This window comes from Elaeis guineensis, chromosome 11, assembly GCF_000442705.2.
Source record: "Elaeis guineensis isolate ETL-2024a chromosome 11, EG11, whole genome shotgun sequence".
Lineage (NCBI taxonomy): Eukaryota > Viridiplantae > Streptophyta > Magnoliopsida > Arecales > Arecaceae > Elaeis > Elaeis guineensis.
In genome coordinates this window covers 104,387,567-104,410,013 of record NC_026003.2, presented here as the reverse complement: position 1 = coordinate 104,410,013, position 22,447 = coordinate 104,387,567, and the positions used below count along the sequence as shown (strand labels likewise).

The following is a 22,447-nucleotide window of genomic DNA, read 5'->3' as shown; positions in this document are numbered from 1 at the left end:
TGGTGAATGAAGTGCTATAAATTGGTCAAAATCTTTTGTTCCATCTAACTCCCCAATCAAACATAGCCTAAGATTTTTGACATAGGTGCATGATGGATCTCAGACCTGAAGGTGGTTCAATATTACAATTTGGCTTCCATGACAGCAATTGCACCTCAGACCTGAAGAATCTTGCTACTCTGGATTTGGGAGCCCACAAGGATTCAGCATATCTAAACTTGCCAAATAGAGTTATATTAATGGAAAAGAGAACAAACGAAATTTATTTGTTCTTTACGATATGGCTAGTATAGCAGATTATGCTCTATTTTGACATTTTCTAATGTACAGCTATCTGTTATGTTATGGCATTGGTTGATGTAATTTTATCATGTAATTCCTTCGGTCTTGTAAAGATGGATGAATAATATTTCTTTCTTATGCAGTATTGTGATTTATTTATGTCAAACAGTGCTTGTCGGACTGCAATTTGTAAGTCCAAACGAGGAGGCTTTAAGGATACACATCCTGAGGACCTGTTAGCACCTGTTCTTAAGGTTTGTTAATTTTATAATTTTTGCTGGCAGACAATGCGCTGACAATCAAATTTTTTGGATCTTTAAATGTTAAAATACTGGACGTATCTTGTTTCGCTTCATTTGATGCAATCCTTGACAAATTTTCTGTTGTAGGAATTGTTGGATAAGACCAAACTTAACCCAAGTGAAGTTGGTGATATTGTTGTTGGTACTGTATTGGCATCTGGGTCCCAGAGAGCAATTGAATGCAGGATGGCAGCATTTTATGCTGGTTTCCCTGGTATTTGTGTTTCCTTGTGCTCTATGCTTTTAATATTTGTGAGTGTGTCCTCTGCCTTACACTGCCTTTGTGGATAAAACAGAAACTGTTTCTCTCAAAACCGTGAACCGACAATGTTCGTCTGGACTTCAGGCTGTTGCTGATATTGCTGCTGCTATTAAAGCTGGGCTTTATGATATTGGTAGCATTTTATGGGTTTGCCTTGTTCTCGTCTTCTGACTAAACTTTTGGCCTTACCAGTTTTATATTACAAATGCAGGTATTGCAGCTGGGATGGAATCTATGACCGTAAATTCTGTTCGCTTGAAAGGGCCAGTTAATCCCAGAGTATGTTCTGTATACCCAAAGCTTCTTACATGCTTTCTGTAAAATAAGACATCATTGGAGATCCTTTTGGACCAACAATCCACTTACCATGCTTTAGGCAGAGATGTTTGCACAAGCCCGAGACTGCCTTCTTCCCATGGGCATGACTTCTGAGATTGTTGCACAACGTTATGGCATAACACGACGGGAGCAAGATCAGGCTGCTGTAAGTTTTGCATGTCTGTTTCCTGGTCTTGTGTATCAAGCATATGTTAATTTTGTTTATTTTTTTCCTTTGGTTTCTTTTCTCTGTTTAGGTCGAATCTCATAGTCGGGCAGCTGCAGCAGCTGCTGCTGGCAAATTTAAGGAAGAAATCATTCCAGTAACTACAAAGGTGAAATTACTGCAATCAGTTCCTATGATATATGCCCCTTTTATGAACTCTATTATTAACTTCTAAGATGTTTTATAATTACTTAGTATTAAAAGAAAGGGAATTCTTTGCACATATGCCCCTTAGAAACCCTTTAATTGTGTACTTGGCCTACAAAGTTGATGTTGCATATATACCCCTCTAATACTCTAAGATTTGCATATATACCCTTCCTGTCATTCCACTTGCAGTTCTAATAGTCTAATCATAGTTTTTTAGTTTAGAAGTTAAACTTAGCTTACCCATTTACTATTATGTATGTTTTTTTGAATTTTGAGGTGAATATCTAAAACTTCGTGCTACTAGTTTATTTGACTTTTTTAAAGTAATTAGGCACCTTTTGGAAATCATACATGCAAATTGGTGAAGGGATAGAATGCCAAACAATATCTTGATGTTACTTCTACTTTGGAGGATATCATCTTAACAGATGGAGTGCATGCAATTTTCATATTTGGGAAGGGCGTGTATGCAAAATTCATATTTTGGACAGGTAATATGCAAGTTTTGCACTTTGGTTGGAGTTATAATACTCCCATTCGTTCAAGTATGTAAATTGCTCCTACCAGCAAATGACAAGTTTAACCTCCATGAATTCCATTAAATAGTTTTATATTCGCTTAGTGATTTTTCATCATAGGTCCATGCGATCAATGCACCTTTTTTCTTGATATATTTGCTTCAGTTTTTATTGCATTGATAGCTTCGGCCGATGACAAAAAAAGATACCCCATTTATAGAAAATTATCTAGTGCAATACATAGGTAAATTTGGTAGGTACAACTTATAGAGTTTCTCTGGTGTTTAAATTTTGACCCTACCCCCATATTTGTATGTGTGTATGTATGTATGTGTCTATCACTTTTTGAAGGATAAATGAAGAAATAGATACTTTTGAAGGGCATATATGCAAAAATCTAGAAAAGGGAAGAACACCAAGAATTATAAACAAGAAATTGGTTAAAGAGTACATCTACTATCAATTTGTAGCAAAATAAAATAAGAAAAAAATCTCTGAGTTGTTAATCAAAATAATATAAAACAAAAATGTGATTATATTCCCTTTGAATTATTTTAACAGGTCTTGTTTTATTCTTCTTGTTGTTTATTTTCTCAATATTGATGTGATAAATGTTATCTTGTGAAGATTGTAGACCCAAAAACTGGAGAGGAAAAGCGAGTCACAATTTCTGTGGATGATGGAATCCGGCCAGGCACATCAGTGTCCGTTCTTGCAAAGCTCAAACCGGCATTTAAGAAGGATGGAACAACAACTGCTGGTATTAAAGGCATCTTGTGTGAATTTTTAGCAATATAGCTAATTCTTATTTTATGGATATTAATTTTGGTCATTGCAGGCAATGCTAGTCAAGTGAGTGATGGTGCTGGAGCAGTGCTTCTCATGAGAAGAGATGTTGCAATGCAAAAGGGGCTTCCCATACTTGGAGTATTCAGGTTAAACATTCCCATTTAAAAATAAACATTCCAGCTTGTGCTAGGAAAATTATTTATCTAACTAGATTTACTTATGATGCTGGCATGCTTGATTTCTGTATCTGTACTTACCTATTCTCTTAGCATAGTCACTCCATCCATAACTAGATTCACATGCTCTGGTGGTAGGGCCAATAACCTTCTTGCTTTTGGCGGCACATTCTTGAGTCGCTTGAATAATTATCAGCAAGGTTTTGCCCATGAAGCATCCATTTACAGTATTATTGATATAATTATTGAATCTTCCTTCTGGGTATGTATTAGCAGAGCTTATATAGTTCTTGTTGGTGATGTGCTGCCCAAAGTTGACATTAGTTATTGTAATTTGAAATTTGGAATGATATTAAAAGCTTTATTTTGACGTCATCTGATTACATACATTAAATGGGTTACATATGGTATGTGGTGTATTATCATTTATGTGAGATCAGTTTTATTGAAAAAATATATGTACTGACCTGATTAGGAGTTTTGGTGCGGTTGGAGTGGATCCTGCTGTAATGGGCATAGGTCCTGCTGTTGCAATACCTGCTGCAGTGAAAGCTGCTGGTCTTCAGATTGATGATATTGACCTTTTTGAAATTAATGAGGTGATAGTGTGGGGGTCAACTTCTCTAACTTATCATTTCTATTTATTTTAAAGGAAAACATGCAAAATTAAAATTTTGTTTGCTGTTTATCTAGGCATTTGCCTCCCAATTTGTATATTGCTGCAAAAAGCTGGAGCTAGACCCTTCAAAAGTAAATGTTAATGGTGGTGCTATTGCTCTTGGGCATCCATTGGGTGCTACAGGTATTTATTATAAATCATCTTGTATAACTATGTGTTATGAATATAACATGCAACTAAAATGTTGAAGATCAGTGTCTGAACTAAATCATTCACTAGCAATGCAGACAAAAAAAAAAGTTAACCAATAGCTGTGCTCCATAATAGTCTTTTCAATGAAAAAAAATGTCTAAAGGTATTTTTGGAAAATAATAAATTCTTACAGATCTAATGGATAGAGACTGTAATATCTGGGTACAATTGCTGTCGAGTCTTATGTTTTATCATCATCTACATCTTCGAAATGTAAAATAAAAAAATCCGAACTGGATAAGCTTTTCATTTGATTATTTATTCAAATATATTTTGAATTATTTTGCATATAATGAACTTCAGGCTGCTTTAATCACCAAGCACATGGAAAAAAGTTAGTGTCGTGTGAATGAGGGGCAAATGCATTTATGCAGGTGCTAGGATGCAGTTTCAGTGTCATTATATTACCACATTTGCATTTTATGACCTATTAGCACATACAAAGAAACTTAACATGTAGAATGGTAAAATATTAATTGATGGGTCAAGAACTATTTTCTTTCTTGTAAAAAGATTAGTATATTGTATAGATCAATAGTATTAAATCTTGCATTTTTCTGATCTGATTTAGCAACTTGGATGCTCTGAATATTTTAAGAAATTATACCTTGTGCAGTAGTACTATTAAGCATGACTTTGTGCATGACAATGCAATATGTCAAGACAGCAGAAATAATGAATGAAATTACATTGAGATGACAATTCTATGACTCATGGGTTTCTTGCTTAGCCTGCTCACACTAGTAAGTTATGTGCATGTGCTGAGTAAGATTGGAGATTTGGTCCAACAAGTATTAGCCTTAAATGTTGTAATTTGATTGACTTTTCATCCATAGGTACTTTTACTGTATTCTATTTGTTTATTTCCAAAATTTCTCTGTCTGCACATGGTTGGTAGAGTTCTTTCTGTATCTTTTAGTTTGACTATGAACTTTTTTTTATGTTTTTAGAAGTTGTTTTTGTTCTTTGCATGAGTCCAAATATTTGATTTTCTTTTTTTTTTTTATTTTTTTTTCGAAATCAGACTCTTCAATTTGCACTATTTTATCTGGGTATAAAGTTAATTTAAATATTATGAATTTTTTGACACTATCTGCTCCTACTGTTTTGCATGATCAATGTGGCCCAAAAGGAATGACACTTCCAGATTATCTTGTGTTTGAAATGCTACACAATCCAAGTCTGAAATAAAATAATATGCACAGACAATTCAGTTTGGATTCCGTATGGATATTATTAGGATAAAATTCTTGCAGACCAGTTTGCCACTGAGTTGCTAAAAACAACCATAAAAAAATGGTCCAGAGTAATATATGGAAATATATTCAAATTTTTGGTCCCATACCAGATCTAATGGAAGGGACTTCATGTTGAATTACTTCATATTTTTGGCATGTTGTTTCATCATATTTGAGGTCCCTATCGGAGTCCATTCATGCGCCACCTATGTGCAATCCAAATGATTACATTCCTCTCAATCACATGTATGTGCTGCTGGGGCCAAAATGTTGCTGTAAATCTGGCAATATTCATATTGGCTGATTCCACCTTTTTCTTGTCCGCAGGTGCCCGCTGTGTATCACTCTTCTAAACGAGATGAAGCGCAGAGGCAAGAAGTGCCGGTTTGGAGTGATTTCTATGTGCATAGGTCCCTCCCTCCCTATTTGTGTGCTCTTGTTTGTCCGTGTGCATAAGTTGGCTAAGGCAACTACTTTAAATTATATGGCAGGTTCCGGGATGGGAGCTGCAGCTGTTTTTGAGCGAGGAGATGTGGTAGATCAGCTCAGTAATGCCAGGAGGATCCAGTCTACCAGCCTGTTATCCAAGGATGCCATGTAGCCTTCCACCTTGACAAGTTTTATGACTGTCTTGATGAATATTGCCCGTACACAGCAAGATTTGAAGAGCGATGGATCTCCCAATCAACTGTAGTGGTCCTCTGGGAAAAAAAAAAAAAGCATCATGGTGAGTTAGGTGATGCCCAGCCTTGAATTGGTTGATGAACCTCTATAGACCATCCCATTGTTTGGACAATGATGGATGTATTATTGATTGAAGGATCTGCTGTTTTCCCTGCTTATTGGTGACTTTCAGGATTTGTGACATAATATTGAGCATTATTTACTTGTGATGCTCTATCTCAGTTTGTTTTTCACTCTTTGGTGAAGAAATTTCTGACCAATCTTTGTTAACACAGAAGAAAGGTGATTGCATGCTGCAGGAACTTTTAACCCTTGATTTGTCTCTTTATTTAATGCTAAAACAATTTAATTGGGCAGGCTGTTTTTTTCCTTGGAATCGGTTTAGATCACAATCAATTGCAATCACAATCTGTTGCTCTGTGTGATGGATGGGGAGGGCAGTTTTAAGACCGGTGTCCTACGTAGATCACCGTAATCCCTTGAATTGCATTTAGTATGGTTTGTGCTACATTGGGAACATTGATCTTAATACCATTCATTCAATTCATGGCATTCACAGTTTGTGACTTTAGTAGTTTTTCTTTTCCCTCTACCATTTTTTTTTCCAACAGAATGGTCTAAATTTAGAAATTTTTAGATACTTTTTCCTTTAGTCTCAACGTATATAATTCAACAGACTGTTTAAGTGGAATAGAATGAACAATTTTCGCAGTGAAACAGATGTGGATCGAAGGAGGGTAAGTTGGAACAGTAAAATGCAGTCACCGAAGACAATTCGGAACACATTAGAGAACATACCGCAAGTGCTAATGCAGGATAAAAGAAGGGAAACAGGGGTTAAATAAGGCTAAATAAAATTCTAGCAACATTGACCTAGCTTTGCTAGGCATGGTGGTAGGAGTAGTGGGGAAGAGAATGGTTGGCAAAGGAGAGTAATTAGCTACATGCTTATATCTCGGCTGGCATCATTGCTAAATCTTGGGTTAGAGGCGCCCAAAAGCTCGAAAACCTGAAAAGAAAGAGGCCAAGAAGGTTCGAGCATTGAGCAAAGAGACTAACAATGTGGTCTGTTAGGGTAGATCCTCGTCGCTAGGCCGACCTCATAGAGATGCCAATATCATCAAAAGGCCGACCTCATGGGGAGACCGACATCATCGGGAGACCGATCTCATCAGAAGGTCAAGGTCATCAGAAAGTTGACCTCATCATCATCTGGACGCATGGCATCAATCCATGACTGATCTGCCTCAAAAATAGTAGCTCATTCAGTCGATTTCCGGGTCTCCTTTCTCCGACCTATGTCAGGCTCAGTCTCGACTCCGGGTTCTCATCCTCCCACCGACCATGATCCCCGCTTGTGAGCCGGGATCCCAAGGCATGGGCATTGTCCGAGCAGCTAAACCTCAAGCATGGCCGCCATGCTATCCCATTGGGTCACATCAAGTCACATCATCCAGAAGCTATGTCCTGAGCGGCCAACTGTGCACCATGATGAAACACCACAAAATCATTAATTATGCCACACATATGGTAAAGCCCACCGTTCCGGCCAGCTGCACGCCGAACAAATGGCACGCCCGTTGTTAGAGTCAGAGAGATGACTTATACTGCTCAGTATGGCCAAGAAACTGAAAATGAGCTTTCTCTCTCCCTCTTCCTCTCAAGGCTTCAATTACACCTATAAAAGGTAATCAGGGACCCCTCCAGGTATACCTCTTTTCTTTCTTATAAACGCTCGCTCTTTTCTATCTACTATGAAAAATCTGATTTGAGCGTTGGAGGATCCCCGTCGGTGCTACCTTCGACGGAAGTTTTTCTTACAGGTCTGGCCGCCGCTGACACATCGGACATCATCCCACTCCAGTACCTCTGGTCCAGAATGGATTCTAACCGCAATAGATTGGCGCACCAGATAGAGACCTTGCCCACTTTTGGGAAAGAGCACACAGCTTTTTGTTGTGCTTATGCGAAGAGCGTCCTTGGGGCATTCTAACCCAAGAAACGCTCGTTGGCAGCAGCTTTGGTCAGGGATTATACTCCGTGTTAGCTACCAGCGGCATCCCCACAACTTCCTTTGTCGGTTTCCAAAAGGAACAAAGTTGGAAGGCCAAGTGCAGTTCTCGAGAATGTTTAATAGGGGATAGAAAATTTTTGACGGGACTGTATGGCTAGAGCAGATAGGGATAGCCTTTCCCTGATGCTCTATTCATGGCTTCTTCCTTTGATGACAACACTGAGTGGCCGACCTTTGATCGGCTAATCCTTCATCAGGCATTCTTTCAACCTCACGACCAACTCGCGATCGACTGACTATTGTTCCTTGAGTGCCACAATCTAAAATCAATGGCCTGCCCAGTGACAGCTAGCGCACGACAGTCCAGCCCTCGATGGTCCAATGCACCATCGACTCCAGCCATCCCAGCATCAGATAGAAACCTACACCAATGGAGGGCATGTAATTCGGATCGGAAGAGAAAACAAACCTTAAAAGATCCGCATAAAACTTTCGAGGTAAGAGACTCCTAAGCCCTCATCCGTCATCTCACCTCCTTCTGGTAGGACCGTAGACTCTTGAGCGCTCAAATCAAGACTTTAGACTGAAGCCAAAAATGAGGCCGCAATGAAGATCAATCTGAGGTGGCCAACTCTCCAAAGTCGATCTCTAGAGTTCAACTCCTCAAAGCTAAGCTTCCAAAGGCTGAAGCAAAACAAACTAGCTAAAATGGGATGATACAACTCTAATATTCCTTACTTTAAAGTTTAGCTTAGCTTTAGAGTCGGAAGACCCAGCTAGGGCTGGTTCGATGAATTCCCTCATCCTATGTGTGCAGGCCAGCGATGAAAACCTCGCTCTTCAGTGAGGAGCCGAAGCCCTCGATGACTAAGAAGCGGAGGATAACCGATCTGAATCTTTAAAGGTCGAACTCTACTTTTTAGCGAATCAACGCCCATGAAGATCTTAATCGTCCAAGATGTGAAGATCTCGCTCTTCAATGGAGGGTCCAAAGACATCACTTTTCAGTGAGGAGCAAAAATCCTTGACCAGATCTAGAGTCACCTCGATAAGATCCGAGGTGATAGTAAAAACCCTCGATCAGATCCAAGATTACCTCGACAAGGTCTGAGAACACCTTGACAAGATCCAAGGTGCAACAGCAAAAATTCTCGACCAGATCCGAGATTATCTCGATGAGATTTGAGGTGCAATAGCAAAAATTCTTAACTAGATCCGAGGTCATCTTGACAAGATCCGAGGTGCAATAAAAATTCTCGACAAGATCCAAGGTCACCTTGACGAGATCCAAGGTGCAACAGCAAAAATTTTCGATCAGATCTGAGGTCACCTCAACAAGATCCGAGGTCAACTCGATAAAATCCAAGGTACGATAGTAAAATCCCTCGATTAGATTCGAAGCCACCTCGATGAGATCTGAGGTACAATAGTAAAAATTTTTGACCAAATTTGAGGTCATCTCGATAAGATCTGAGATGCAACGACAAAAATCTTTGACCAGATTTGAGATAACCTCGATGAGATCCGAGGTGCAACAGTAAAAAGCCTCGACAAGATCCGAGGTGCAACAGCAAAAAGCCAAGGACAAAATTCGAGGAAGAAATCTGCAAAGGCTGACAAAGTCAAAAAAAAATTTGAGAAAAAAATTTGAGGGAAAAATTCGAGGAAGTCCACCTCAACAGAAGGCCCCTACAAAACGACTAAGCGATGAGACTTCGAGGGCAGATGATTCAGAAGGCTCCTCCAACTCGAAAAACTCCTCCAAACGTCAGCGGGCAAACGACGACATCATTCTTTTTGAGGAAAAATTCCGACAAGGTTGACAAAGTCGAGGAGAAAATCCGAGAAAGCCCACCTCATCAGAAAGCCTCTCCAAACGATGAATCGATCATGATTTACGATTCGAAAAGCTTCTCTAAATGATGAATCGATTATGATCTATGATTCATAAAGCTCCTCTAAATGATGAATTGACCATGATCTATGATTCGAAAAGCTCCTCTAAACGATAAATCGACCATGATCTACGATTCAGAAAGCTCCTCCAAATGATGAATCGATTATGATCTACGATTCGAAAAGCTCCTTTAAACGACGAATCGATCATGATCTACAATTCGAAAAACTCCTCCAAATGATGAATCGATCATGATCTATGATTTGAAAAGTCCCTCTAAGCTATGAATCGACCATGTCTTGGTAGGATCGAGACTTCGGGGGGCAGACGACTCGAAAATTTATCGAGCAACTCGGTCGCTTGACATCAAGCTAAACTATTACCTCATCGGCTAGTATTTGACGAAACATTATTCGACTAACCCCATTTAACAGAGCCATAAGGTTCGACAATCGCAAGCATGTCAGCTATGGCCCAAGGGCCGCTGGACTATAAGCTACGGTTTGCACGCAAGACCCAGGTGAAAAGTTATGGTTAATCAGCTTGTCTCCGATTGACCAAGAATCGATTGATCCAAAATTGACTAAGCTCTGATTCAATGAAACATTCTATGACAAATGATCTGTGACAAATGATTTATGACTATGCTTCAAATTCGACGTGATGTTCTACAAAACGATGACTTATTCTATGAAGCGACAAAGTGGCTGATCGTCGAAGAAGCAACTCGGCTCCACATGGTGACTAACTTCTTTTATCTGATTAAAGTTATATAATTGGACTCAGGAGTTGGGGGACAAGTGTTGGGGTAGATCCTCGTCGTTAGGCCGACCTCATGGGGAGATTGACATCATCAGAAGGCCGACCTCATGGGAAGGCTGACATCATCAGAAGATCGAAGTCATCAGAAAGCCAACTTCATCGGAGGCTAAACTCATCAGAAGGCTGAGATCATCAGAAAATAGACCTCATCATCGCCTGGACACATGGCATCGACCCATGACCGAATTGCCCCAAAACTGCTAGCTCATTCAGATGACTTATGGGTCCCCTTTCTCCGACCTACGTCGGGTCTAGTCTCAACTTCGAGTTTCCATCCTCCCGCCGACCATGGTCCCCGCTTGTGAGTGAGATCCCAGGGCACGGGCATCATCCAAGCAGTTGAACCTTAAGCGTGACCATTACGCTATTCCATCGGGTCACATCAAGTCATATCATCCAGGTCATGTCATCCAGGAGTCATATCTTGAGCGGCCAACTGCATGCCATAATGAGACACCATGAAGTCATTAATTATGCCACACGGATGGTAAGGCCCACCACCGTGGCCAGCTGCACGCTGAACAAATGCATGCCCGCCGTCAGAGTCAGAGGGATGACCTATACTGCTGATCAGTATGGTCAAAAAATCAAGAATGGGCTTTCTCTCTCCCTCTTCCTCTCAAGGCTCCAACTACACCTATAAAAAGTAATCAGGGGATCCCTCCAGATATGTCTCCTCTTCTTCTCATAAATGCTCACTTTTTTCTGCCTGTTGCGGAAAATCTGATTTGAACATTGGAGGGTTTCTGTCGGAGCCATCTTCGGTGGAGACTTTTCTTATAGATCCGACTGCCGCTGACGCACCGGACGTCATCACGCTCCAGCGCCTCTGATCCAAGATGGATTTCAGCCGCAACATGGTCAATAGATAGCAAGATGGAGCTGCTAGTTATAGTTGAAGCACTCAAGAAAAGCCGATGAGGAGGTGAAGAGACGGATGCAATGAGAATGGCAGTAGTCAAAATCTTTACCAAAAAACAAAAATCAAAAGAAATAAAAGAGAGGAAGAGAGTATTAAGATGAGAAAGAACTAAGTGAGGGGCCAAAGGACGGTGTCGATAGAATTAATTTAGCAAGATATGTATGAGAATTCGTGTGGCCGTATATTTAGTCTCATATTATTTATTAGTTGAAAAAATCTTGAATATTTATACAGGATTAAAAAATCTAAATAATATTTTCTGGTTAGTTTTTTGAATAATATCTTGGATTGTTATAAATGATATCAGAATCGATCCATTCATATTCTATATAAAATAAAAAATACTACAGCATTGGTTCATTATGACTGTACACATGTTGATCATGATAAGAGATAAAAAATAGAAGATGCATTTGTTCCACCCAAAATAAACAAAAAATGTTATCCAAGAAGTTGGGACCATTTATTGGAATTTGAAGACCATTTGTTCACCTATCAATTTCTTGGAAAGACACCTTGAATAATTTTTTACTTACCACACTCGATTAAATAGTGACTTCATGGTTAGCCAAAAATTAGATTTCCATGACTTCCAACTCGAGAGTTACATAAACAATCAAATCAATTCCATAAGCGGGGGACATGAAAATTATATAACACCCCACTGCTTTCCAGGCCTTGAATCCATGCCAGAGATTTGCTGATGGGGCTACGTCATTTAAACACTGCCATGCTTAAAAAATAGAATAAAAATAATAATGGAAGGCACCCGGTGGCTGTCCCAAAAAACGACGGATACCTGCTTGAAATGAGAAATGAACGATTTAAACGACCCAGACATAATGAACCGTCCCCACTTGGGCGGTGGATGTGTCCCCCTGCCCCTAGACAATGCCACTGTACATCCCCAACAAAACCTATCTCTTGTCAGCCCCTGGACGTCAAAGACAAGCCTACCGTCCGATATTTCGAAGGTCAAGCTCGAACGGCGGATCTAGCGGTGGCATAGGAGGGTTTGGGCGCGGGGTCGATCGTCAGGGGACCCACGTTTGTGGTTGTGAGGGGTCTCACGTGTTGAGCTGCGTGATGGCTGGGGCCCGCGTTGTCGGGTTGTCGCTCGACGGTTTCCGTTGGGGTGGGCCGCTCTCGCCCCTCTCGAGGATTAAGTGCGATTCAATTATTTTGGCCCTTTGGAACTTTATGTGAAGATATCGTCTCTCAAGTTTCAACCACGTTTTTGACGTTTTCTGAGAAATTTCTTTCGTTTCCAAGTAATTAAACTTTCTGAGGGTATTCAATTATTTCTTTTCATTTTCTTCTTCCTCCCTTAATATGTGATTCGCAAGTCATTAACAGTCCTGCTCCTCAATATTTGGTCGCAGGCATGGAGATATATAAGATAAATAATAATGATTAGCTTAACAGTCACTCATAAATAGCTGTTTTCTTAATTGATTAGTACTTCTTTATTTAGTGTTTCAACCGGTAGCAGGTCACTCTCATTTAAAAGATTAATTAGTAATGCATGAAAATAATAATTATCTATATATAGAAAAAAAATGTATAATGAGAAACTTGTTCCTATTGAATTATGTCAAGCTAGTTTCAAAGTATTAACTCTTTTGAATCATCCAAAAAGAGATTGTGTTCATAAACCAGCATGCATCTTTTGAATCTATGCAACAACATACCATCATCATCAACATCCATACTACATGAAACTCCACAAATAATGCTCCCTCTATGAATCACTACATTCTAGTTAACTCTTAGATCATTAGATCAGTAAATAATGAGCAATTATATCCTATATAATAATATGCACCAGATGATCGTGCATATTACCAATTACAGCCATTTGTTTTTATAACGTTGTAAGATGCTTGTTGGATTGGATTCGTGTGCATAGCCTTACGATGAATATCTTATTGGATATAATTTCTCGTAAATAAGGGAGCACAGTAAAGATAAGGAACGGAAATAGTGTCACAGTCTTACTTACCTACATATGCATAGAATATGTTATGCGGTAGCCATTTGCAGCACCGAATCAGACCGATGGACGGCAGATACGAACTCTGCATATAAACTTCTATGGATGCGTGCGTAGTTAAGAACCATTAAGAAAAACAAAAACTGGGGACTGCACAGCGGCCGGTAATCCAGTAACAGTATTCTCGTGTACCTGTCTTCAGGTCTATGCGCTCTCTTGCTCTGCCGTCCATTTTTTACATTTTAAAATACCAACGGTCAGATATCAAAGCAGCAACCCACCTTGGTTGACCGCATGGAGAATTTATGCATTCCATCGTATGAGAGAATGTAGACTTAGACCTATTTCAACTCCGCCCCTTGCTCTTCCCATATTTGTCCTCTGGCGTTATCCCCGCACGATTGCAAAGCATCAACTCCGAGAAAGGGTGCTGTCACCCCGATCCCCGTCGCCGGTCTTTGTTCTTGAGGGAGGAAGAAGCGGGGGCGGCGAGTCCTCCTCCGGCTCGATGTCGACGGTGTCGAAGGGGCCGGCGGTGGCGGTGGAGGCGGAGGAGGCGGAGGAGGATGCGGTGGAGAAGGACTACGTGGGTCTTTCGGAGGAGAGCTGCTCGTGCTACCCCGATGGCAAGGGCGACGACGGCGGAGCCGAGGATGAGGACGAGGAGAGGAGCTGGAGCTGGGACTGAGCCTAGGGGCCAAGAAGGTTACCGGCGGAGGCGGGAAACAGGGAGGGGCACCCTGGCGGGAGTACTGTAGGATTCTAACCGCTGAGGACTTCCCGTCGATGGTGTCGCGCGCTCCGCCGCTGTCTTCCTCCTCCTCCGTCTCCTCTTCAGCGACGCTGGTCCGCGGCGGTACCACCGGCGGCGCTGCGTCTCGGAGGGTTGCGGTCTCCGGTTCGCCGGATGCCGGGGGGTCAACTAATCCACCACCGAGGTGAGCATTAGGGGTTTTCCTTCTTTTCTTTTGTTACCTTTTGAAGGAGATTTTAATAGGTTTTTTTTCTCAAAGTTAGTGTTTTTTTTCGTCGGATATTGCCGTGTAATGCCTTTTTTATTTATTAGACTGTTTTAGGCGTTAGGCGGTTTTTTTTTTTTTTTTTTTTTTTTTTTTTTTTTTTTTTTTTTTTTTTTTTAAGATACCTTTGGTTTGATCCGGAGGTTTATTTGATATTCCCTTGTAATTTATATATCTTTTTTTTTTTTTTTTTTTCACTCTTTTGGGGCTGTACCGTTCTTCATCAGTGAGGTACTTAGTGTGATCTAGCTTCTTTTCTACCATCAAAGATAGCTTTTTTTTTTTTTTTTTTTTCTTATTGATATTATTCTTATGATAACAATGAATGTTTTGAATTTTGATAGATTTCAGTTAAGGGTGTTGTTGTTTATATATGATTTTATTTCATAAACATAAAACATCTTTCTTTTCTTTTGCATCTTTTTCTTGTGTTATTGCTATGATTTCTCTTCCGTCAGTTGATGATTTGATTTTTTTTTTTAATCTTTTTAAAAAGTTACCGGTCGCTAGTTGGCAGGTGGTTGTGGGGTAATTATATGACTGACATGTTAGATACAAATCCCTCCAGTATTATTTTGTGTTGATAATCAAATAAGCTGGAAAGCTTGAATGCTATTTCGCTTATGAGATATTTGGGTGTTTTCTTGATCCTATTCCTCCATTTCTTTAGTTATATTACGAAAGTTGTGATCTGTTTTCTTTAACAGTTGATGATGTTCCTTGGTGTTATTTTGTGTGTTTTATAAGATGAAAATGTGACTCTCTATCTGGGTGAATATTGAGAAACTGAAAACATTGATTGGATTACATCATAAAGGGCAAGAAAAAAGGAGAGAAAACCCACAGAGATTTTATTTAGGTCCTCTGCATAGGCAGAAAAGAAAGAGGATAATATATATCTCCAAGACACTGCACATGTAAAATTCTGAAATTGATGGCTATATGTGTAGACCTCATCCGCTTTAGAGTTTAGAAAGAAAATACAAAAACAAAGAAATAAACATACAATTCTCTCAAACAACAAAAAATTGGAAAAAAAAATCTTTGCCTTTGACATCTTTGTTGCTTCTGAAGCGCAACATTTATGTGTTTCTAAACTTTTAAGAAGCATGGTGTAGTTTCATCTCTCTGCCTGTAGCTTTTCCATAGTGGTGTCCAAGACTGTGGATGTAGCACTGGTTAAGCAAGGGTTTGTTGAAGTTTTGAACTCGAGATACATTCTCCGCCTGAATTATATCAGCTTGTTGTGGGGCACTGTCTCACTAATATTAGACCCTACCCTTAGGAAAGAGGCCACTGAGGCCACCATATTAGCTGGTTTACCTGGTTTTGATTGTCGAGTCTCTACTGTGGTACCACTCTTGGTTGTGGCATTTCTAGTGCCAAAGCTAGGAAATTAAAGATGAGGTTTGAAAGATTAAGGGCAAAGTTTGACAACTCTTGTTTCAGTTTCAGTTGGGCTCACTGAGTTTCTTTTTCAGCCATTTCAGTGATTTCAGCTCCGTTTTGAGTTTTAACCAAATATTGCAAAATAATGATGGAAAAGTAAGAAAATTTTAAGAAAGTCCAGGAAGCATACACCGCATGATCCTAGAGTATGTTATTACTGTTTGTAAGTTGGATTTATATGTTTGGTAGTTGCAGGATAAAAGCCTCAAATTGTAAAAATCATTTTATTCTTTTAAAAAATGATAGAATTAATATGTTACATTCATTTGGTTGATAAATTTTTAATTTATTCATTAAATACTAATCTTGTAAATATCTATAATGTAGAATGTACCAATGTTAAACTGTGTGAACTTGATACAATGATTACGACCATATCAAGTACTAAATATCAGAAAATGACTAGTAAACAATAGAGCATGAAGAGTAGATATGATTTAAGCTAAGATCTTGGAAACCCAAGCTTAAATATAGGGAATCCAATATTAAGCTGGATCAATTTACTGCCATAACCTCTCTTCTTTGCCTTCAGAATATGACCTCAAAAAGTCTCCTACGTCATGGTAAAGATACCCTTTTTTTTTTTTTTTTGAATTTTAGACCAAACTCCTGCAGCTTCCAGATTTCGTTAAAAATGCCAAAAAAAAAAAAAAAAAACAGGGGACTTTTTTTTTTTTGGGGGTGGGGGTGGGGGGTTGTGGGGGGGAGGGTTGTTAAAGTTTTAAGAAGATACCTCTTGAAAGTTAAATGTATCAGGACTTAGTATCCCCTATTTTAATTCAAAAGAAATAAAAGTGATTCAAAAGTGAGAAAAATAATCTCATATTGATAATAAATGCCAAAATATTTAGTAAACTAGAATAGTTAATATTAGAGAAAGTTTCAAACCTTGTATGTTAGTGGGTGTGTGGTAGAAGTGGGAGGGGGAGGTGAGAAGATGGTAGGATATCCTTGTAGGAAAGTGGTAGTGTTTGGTGTGGTAATTGTCATGCTATTTTGACATTTTGTTGGACTATTGTTTTTCTGGCTTACTAAATTTACCCAAATTGCTACCTCATGAATAGTAAACATCATCAACATCACACACAAGAACCCTAGATGTTGAGTTTAAGAACGTTAGTTTTGATGCATTCATTTGTTAATTTTTCTTAGTTCTGCTTCTATGCAAACTCACTTGAATGCATGCAGAAGCATCCACATGAACACATGCACATATACATACATATATGTAAGTACATATATATAATTGGTCAGGTTTCAGGTATTCAAGTATGGATTGGCATAAAGCCTAAGACGACTCCATAATATTTTGGCTTTAAATTGGTACCCCAGCCCAACCTAATGAGTTAATAGATCAAATTTGTACACACAAACCAAAATTCTAGGTCAGGTTTGGATTGAATTTGCAAGCTACCTTCCCCTATTGCCACCCCTTGTAATTGATGTTATTCCTGGATCTTGATCTAATGGTTTAGGTATCCCTCAATCCATTCCTTTCAATTATGATGGCACCCCCAATTCTCCTCTTCTGTTTCTTCTCTTTCGTCCTCACATTCTCCTCTTCTTATTTCTAAACTCCCTACATAACCCAACACCACACTACAACCCAGATCCCCTGGTAATGTTAGATTCCCAAGTCCCTTCTTGTCCTTGTTTTTTGTTTTTATTTTCCTTTTTTTGTGTGTGTGGGTGGGTGGGTTTTTTGGGGGGGGGGGGGGGGGGTGCGGGCTGTGGGGAGCAGTGATTGCACTTGGAAAAAATGTTGCTAGTGGAGCCATGGCAGAATATAATGGCAATGACCATGAGAATCTAAGTCAAGGATGGTTGTGCTCTCAATTCATGCTTGGATCCACTTCATCAGCCTCTCTTGTACACATCAACACCTACCTCACTCCCTCCCTTATTTTCTCTCCCCCCTTCCCACTAAGACTGTATTTGGAAGCGGAGTGAGGAAGAATAGAAGTATCTTAACCCACGTGCACATCTCTTTTTAGCCAGTCAGTCATTTGTGCACATGAAACATACTGCTTTTTAGAATGACAATGGGTATCTCGTTATCCTCCTAACTCACACATCCTTTGGTAGGGTTTTCTTCTTGAATGTGAAGTTGGGCCAAGATAAGCAAGCTGAGTTTTGACAGTGTCAATCTAAATGAACCAAGCTCCCAAGTTTCTGAGCTCTAAGCAATCTGAGTTCAAACTGGCCTGAAACTATATGGGCTGAGATTGAGCTGGGTATTTATGACCCAACTCAAGCTGGCCCCATCTGGCTCACATTTGGCTCGTTTGCATTCCTAGATGCACGGCATGATTTGTTGATTAGTAGAATTGGTGATTTGGGATGAACAGAAATGGATACAGATTGGTATAAGAGATGTGTTGCATCTAGGAATTTGTCAGGCTTTTATTTTTGGTGCAATGTATTTCATTTCATATTCCCATATGAGGATGTTTTCTTTTCCTATTTTTCATTCTATATTTATGTAAATGTAATCTTGTAGCACCAGCCTCAAACCACCTGCCCAATTCCTCCCCCACCACCACCAACAAAAAAAGAGAGAGGGAGAAGCAAAAAAATCCTCTTCCTCCCAGCGCACCTACAAACACCAAACATAAGTCTATCATTTTAATCCTATTACTCTGGAAGCAAGGTTGGACGAATTTCTCTGTTTCAGAGTACTGTGACATTGATACTTATGTTTTGCCAGAATTTTTTCTTTTCTTTTTTTCCTTTACTAAATCATTTAAATATTCTTTCATAGCTCTCTCTCTTTTGACTGATGAGCTAATTATTTCTGTGATTTTAACTTTTTTATCCAGCAGCACTCAGATGGTGGTAGGATGGCCACCTATAAGAGCATACAGGATGAACAACATAATTAACCAATCCAAAGATAATACATCCTCAAATGCTATAGTAACCATGACCCCCAAGGAGACCAATGAAAGCAGCAAGAACATCACGAAAGAAGTCATTGCTAAGGAGCTTGAAAAGAAAGGAGGGCTTGCTGGGAATTCTCTCTTTGTCAAGGTGAACATGGATGGGGATCCCATTGGGAGGAAGGTCGATCTCAATGCCCACTGGTCCTATGAAACACTTGCTGCAGCACTTGAGGCCATGTTTGACAAGCCAACATCAGCACTTGGTGCTTCCATATGTAAGTTCCTAAATCCTACAATTATCTTTGTATTGTGAATGTCAATATCTTTTTTGATGTATATATGTCAGGAGATAAGTCTGTAGATGTGTTTTGTCTGGTTATCTCTAGATGGGACGGTAATTAATTTAATCACTGTGGATGGTGGTAGGTGGCTCAAGGACCTCAAAGTTGGATGATGGCTCCCCTGAGTTCTCACTAACATATGAGGACAAGGATGGTGACTGGATGTTGGTTGGAGATGTTCCATGGGGGTATGCATTACCTTTGTTCTGATGTTAATGTCAACTATTCCAACTAACCAACTTGCTAAATCCAACAAAAGTAGAAGTTTTGCTCATACAAAACAATCATGTCTATCACTTTGTTAGTGGGATAGCAATATAGCACAATTGTGCATCCCAGTCATTTAAATAAATAATTGCTCAAGTTTCTTGGACAGGAATATTTCTACATTTTACTTTTGTGTTTTCTTTCTTAATCTAAGACTGCAAGCTTATCTATCTAATTTCAATTTGGTTTTTATAACAGAATGTTTTTGAGCACTGTCAAGAGACTTAGAATCATGAGGACCTCCGACACCAATGGGGGGCTCGGTAAGTCCCATCTTTAGTCACTCTTGATATGGAAGTGTCAGATGCAACCATTTTATAACTGAAACAACCAATCACATAAATTCATTCAGACTGTGGCACTGCAAACTCAAATGAGCCTTGTCTCATCAGCTTGATATCATCGAAAGACTGTTAACCATGATTGTCCATGCAAGACATTAGAGCCTTGTTTTGGGATACTAATGCTTTGGCTTATCTAAGGGAAAGTTCCATGAGTCCGGTGGCACTTGTAGTTTGAATTTGCATGGTTTTGTTGTAGGATTATTCTGAAATTTTAGTGCGCATATATTAATTGATTGACAGCTTAAGAAAGAAACATAGTAATTGATCTTTTATATGCTTGCTTATGTAAGAAACATCTCTGCAGCACCAAGGCTTCATTCCTCCAAGTCTAGCGGTGGACTAAGAAATGTTCCCTAGCATCAAAACAAGGTTTTCAATAGTTGAAGATTGATGGACAAAGGTATAAGATAAAGAGAATGGAGATTTTTTTTTTCTTTTGTGGTGGGTGGGTTTTTGGTGGAGCAGGTGGAGAGTGGGTTTTGGGGTCTTGGGGGTTGTTCAACTCTACAACTGTTGTTTCATTTTGTTCTTTAACCCCCCTCTTTTGTTGTGTTTCTGGGTGGTGGTTGTGGTGATGGAAATGGTGAAGATGAATGTTCCAGTTTCCTTTTGTTGGGTGGCTTGCATGATATAACATCATGTTTACTATGTGGTGTAATGTTACACGCTTGGTTAATACATGAACTCTTTCTTTCAATATTAGTATTGTTTTTTCTGCTTTCCTTCTGCTCGATCCGGGTTGTGTCATTCTTATTTGTTGTAAATGTACATTGGAAATATTCTCTTGTCTATGTGTTCCACAAGTATATATGTGTGACCCAAGGTTCAGTAGTCTTTGGTTATCGATCTTGCAGAACAAGGCCTTGGCAAGGCTGAAATAAGTGCAAACAAAATATACAGAAGCACATGCTTAGCAGAATGATTTCCGTCAAGTCTTCTTGATCTTTTTCTGCTATTCATCAGTGTATGCATTATGCATGTTTGGATGGATGCGGCTGTAGATGTTGAATTGGGCTGTGCTCCAGAGCTTTTTGAACTCCACGTTTGGAGTTGTCTAATTAGCTTGGAAGAAAGCTCTGAAGGGGAAATTAGCTTGGCTTGCTGTGATTTGTAGGTTTGGTGTTTATGTAGGGATGTTATTGGAAGAATTTAGGTAAGAACATATATCTTGAGCGTAAGAAACTTGAAAATGTGGGGAAGTTATTGGATTTAATCTTATTTGACGGCCCGTTTGGGTCAACTACATGAAACATTGCTACTGTTGATCATTAATGACAGAAAGAGAGATATTAGATCTTCTAATGGTGTTCATATCTTAGATGTCCAAGATCCGAAGGATGGTTGTTTTGGAGAGAGCGTAGGAAAATATGAGTTGTATTTCTATTATCATATATGATGGACATACGTCATATATTTATAGAGGCATGTATCATAAACTAACTCTGGCATGATCTCTATAGTTGAGAGTTATTCGGGATCCTTAACCTTCACTTAGGATAAGACTATGTTGAGAGTTATCTGGAATCTTCAACCTCCACTTAGGATAAGATTGAGTTGAGAATTATCTGGAATCCTCAACCTCCACTCAGGATAAGATTGAGTTGAGAATCTCATGTGGACATATGGACATATTGGTATTCTGTATCAATGTTAACAATCTCTCATTCAGACATATGGGATAATGCATCTCCTATAAAACTCATCTCCTCATACAGGGCATTAAGACGTGCGACCTTGATGATAAAGTATAGTCGTACTATATCAAGCAACCACCAAGATTGATATAGTACTTATAGTAAAAGAAAAAATTGAGGGCAATATTGTCTATACTTCAGATAATTTATGTCACATCAATCAAATGCTTCCAAGCCCTCGAGATTAACTGTGAACGGAATTTGACCATCATTCCAAGCTTTTGCACTCATGATCATCATATACAGGATAACTATTCAGATTATGAGATACCAAATTTGTGTGATGTAATTTAAATTATCTTCCTTAGAACCCGAAGTAATCCATCTTTTGGTCCAACAACTTTCCTAAACATGGTCTGCATAGTTGCTCACGCTGGCCAATTGGATGACATGCTACAGTAGTGAAATCGAACCTCAACTTCATAATATAATTGTAGATCCAAAGGCATAAAATACTAGGATCTCACATAGTGATAGAGAGAACTATCATATCACTCCTCTATGGCAGTCGAATATCAGTGCATGCTGTTTGATGTACATGCTATGATGGAGCTCCCACTAATCAGGAGATGTTATTCTTATAAACACTATATGGATGTTGGTCTAGTCACCACCAAGATACTAACCTGAGGTACTCAACTCACGAGTGCCCACATCCGGTTTCTAACAGGCTTAATATAGATTGAGATAGATCCATAGTTGACTTCTTGAGAAGTCTAATCTTAAACTGACTAAAGCATCAATAACCTCCTTGAATACCCTTCATATATCAAAGCACTTACACCGACAATACAAGTGTAAGTGTAAGCTATCTCGTCCTGCACACTACTCAGGTGTCAGGGCGATCGTCCATGTGAGTGGACCAATCCAAGCCTGGTGACATTCAAGAATACGTGTTACAATAACAGTTTTAATCCCAACAATATACTCAAAATATGCCATAACATAAAACTATAAATAGATAACAAATATTCATTAATACAAAGT

The 22,447-nt window shown here is 39.2% G+C and overlaps 2 protein-coding genes across 2 annotated transcripts; both read left to right on the top strand.

The window, feature by feature from the left end:
* Positions 1–451: 451 nt before the first annotated feature.
* On the top strand, positions 452–6,076 carry LOC105053607 (3-ketoacyl-CoA thiolase 2, peroxisomal; the record flags this gene model as incomplete). The annotated part of the gene is given in 13 exon segments (XM_073246003.1): positions 452–536; positions 672–798; positions 881–979; positions 1,058–1,125; positions 1,223–1,330; positions 1,422–1,499; positions 2,686–2,818; positions 2,897–2,993; positions 3,499–3,622; positions 3,717–3,825; positions 5,460–5,471; positions 5,474–5,542; positions 5,624–6,076. Coding segments are annotated over 13 exon segments (1,219 nt in total), but the record flags the coding sequence as incomplete, so codon positions are not given.
* Positions 6,077–13,768: 7,692 nt separating this feature from the next.
* LOC105053608 (auxin-responsive protein IAA13) lies at positions 13,769–20,463 on the top strand. Its single transcript, XM_010934843.3, is given in 6 exon segments — positions 13,769–14,128; positions 14,131–14,402; positions 18,755–19,089; positions 19,241–19,343; positions 19,621–19,685; positions 20,071–20,463. Coding segments are annotated over 6 exon segments (1,173 nt in total). The 5' UTR covers positions 13,769–13,783; the 3' UTR covers positions 20,124–20,463.
* The last annotated feature ends 1,984 nt before the right edge of the window (positions 20,464–22,447 follow it).